The sequence below is a fragment of the Cornus florida genome, unplaced genomic scaffold (genome assembly GCF_030987335.1).
Source record: "Cornus florida cultivar Cherokee Brave unplaced genomic scaffold, ASM3098733v1 CherokeeBrave_3.0.0_Hap2_Chr03, whole genome shotgun sequence".
Classification (NCBI taxonomy): Eukaryota; Viridiplantae; Streptophyta; class Magnoliopsida; order Cornales; family Cornaceae; genus Cornus; species Cornus florida.
The window spans coordinates 57,887,953-57,889,841 of NW_026775573.1; the positions used below are offsets into that span (position 1 = coordinate 57,887,953).

At 38.4% G+C, this 1,889-nt stretch overlaps 1 protein-coding gene across 1 annotated transcript; it reads left to right on the forward strand.

The window, feature by feature from the left end:
* Nucleotides 1-436: 436 nt before the first annotated feature.
* Nucleotides 437-1,015, forward strand: LOC132301634 (uncharacterized). Its single transcript, XM_059798873.1, has one exon. It carries the CDS (start codon nucleotides 437-439, stop codon nucleotides 1,013-1,015), a length of 579 nt encoding a protein of 192 aa, XP_059654856.1.
* Nucleotides 1,016-1,889: the final 874 nt, after the last annotated feature.

Here is a 1,889-nt window from a genome sequence, read left to right on the forward strand (position 1 = left end):
ATTAGCAAGTTTGAAGGTTTAAAGATTATGGCAGAGGTACACGAAGGGATATGTGGAGCTCACCAAGCGGGCATCAAAATGAGATGGTTGATACGCCGATATGGATATTATTGGCCTGGAATGAGAAAAAATTGTATAACTTATGCAAAAGGTTGTACAGATTGTCAAAAGCATGGTCCAATGCAGTGGGTACCAGCAATAGAAATGCAATTATTAATTAAACTATGGCCTTTCAGGGGTTGGGCTATGGATCTAATCGGCAAGATTAATCCTCCTTCATCAAAGGGTCATCATTGGATTATTTTAGCTATCGATTATTTTACCAAATGGGAAGAAGCTGAGGAATATGTTTCAGTAAATCATAGTACTGTTATATAATTCTTGGAACGACACATCTTTCACCGATTTGGTTTACCTGAAACGATTGTTGCCGATAATGGGCCTGTGTTTAGAGCTGGAGAAGTGTTGCAACTCGGCCCGTGATATGCAGGTGAAAATGGTGACTTCAACACCTTACTATGCTCAAGACAATGGTCAAGCAGAAGCTTCAAATAAAGTTGTGATTGAAATAATTGAAAAGATGATAAAGGACAAGCCAAGACGGTGGCATGAAACCCTTTCTGAAGCCTTATGGGCTTATAGAAATTCAAAAAGGACAAGTACCGGAACTACTCCATATTGGTTGACATTTGGTCATGATGCTGTGTTGTCGATGGAGTTAAATGTAAAATCGACAAGGGTAGCTTTGCAACACAATCTAATACCTGCCGATTATAATGAAGCTATGCTTGCCGAGTTGGAAGATTTAGATGAAGTTCAGAAACTTGCCTTAGACCATCTTATGGTTCATAAAGCGAAGGTAATGAAGGCTTACAACAAAAGCATGAAGTTCAAGTCATTTGCAGAAGGTGATATGGTTTGGCAAACAATCCTTCCACCTGGAGAGGTGGATAGAGTTTATGGCAAATGGTCACCTACTTGGAAAGGACAGTTTGTGGTACACCAAGTTTTATAGGGAGGAGCTTACAAGTTGAAAGATGTTGATGGTGACAATCATTAGAGACCAATAAATGGGAGATACCTAAAGAAATATAAACCAACTATTTTTAAACTTATGGAGGAGAAGAAAACCTCTACTAAGTAAAAATAGTTTGGGTTGTATTTAGTTGATTTTATGTAAGTTGTTTGAAGCAATAAGTGTGTAGTTAAATAAAGATGCTAGTAAAATAAAGTTTAAAAGCAGTTATAGCAAAAATCCCATATTACATACCCAAAATGTCATGTTGTTCAAAAAACTATAACTATTCAAGACTGTTTAAAGCTTTGGTGAAACTCTTCAAATTTGGCTTTCACATCTGCCCATGTGGTCTTGGTTTTGGTGAGCTTGATCTCTGCCTGTCGTTTGGACTGCTTCAACCTCGGCATTTGAGCTTGTAATGCTTTAAACTTGGGAGCAGCAGCTTCTGCTTGTTTTTTCAAGTCAGCTACTTTGTTGCCGAGTTGGGTTCTTTCGTGTTCCAACCGAGACAATTCTGCCTAAAGCTTTTATTCTTGAGCATCCAGCTCAGCAGTCTCCTTCTTCAAAGACAGATGAAGTTCTCTACCACACTTTAAAGATTGAGAAAACTTTCCTTTTTCTTGGTTCTGGGCTGCACAATGATTAATGGTTTGAGTGGAATCAACATAGGAAGTGATCATTGAGGGAACTTGAAGTTGGAAATTCTTGAAAAAGGACTGATCATTCAAAGGAAATCCGGGGTAGCTACTCAGAAAGGAAAGGGTCTAAGTAAGTTCTTCTTTGAAGGAAGGAACTAAGGACAGGTCATGTTGCAACATTTGAGACAATGTCTGAATAGCCTTTATTACTTCGAAGGGGGTATCAAAAGTTT

What these genes read in the sequence shown, in the direction of transcription:
- LOC132301634 (XM_059798873.1), top strand. Translation starts at nt 437, where the DNA reads ATGGGCCTGTGTTTAGAGCTGGAGAAGTGTTGCAACTCGGCCCGTGAT.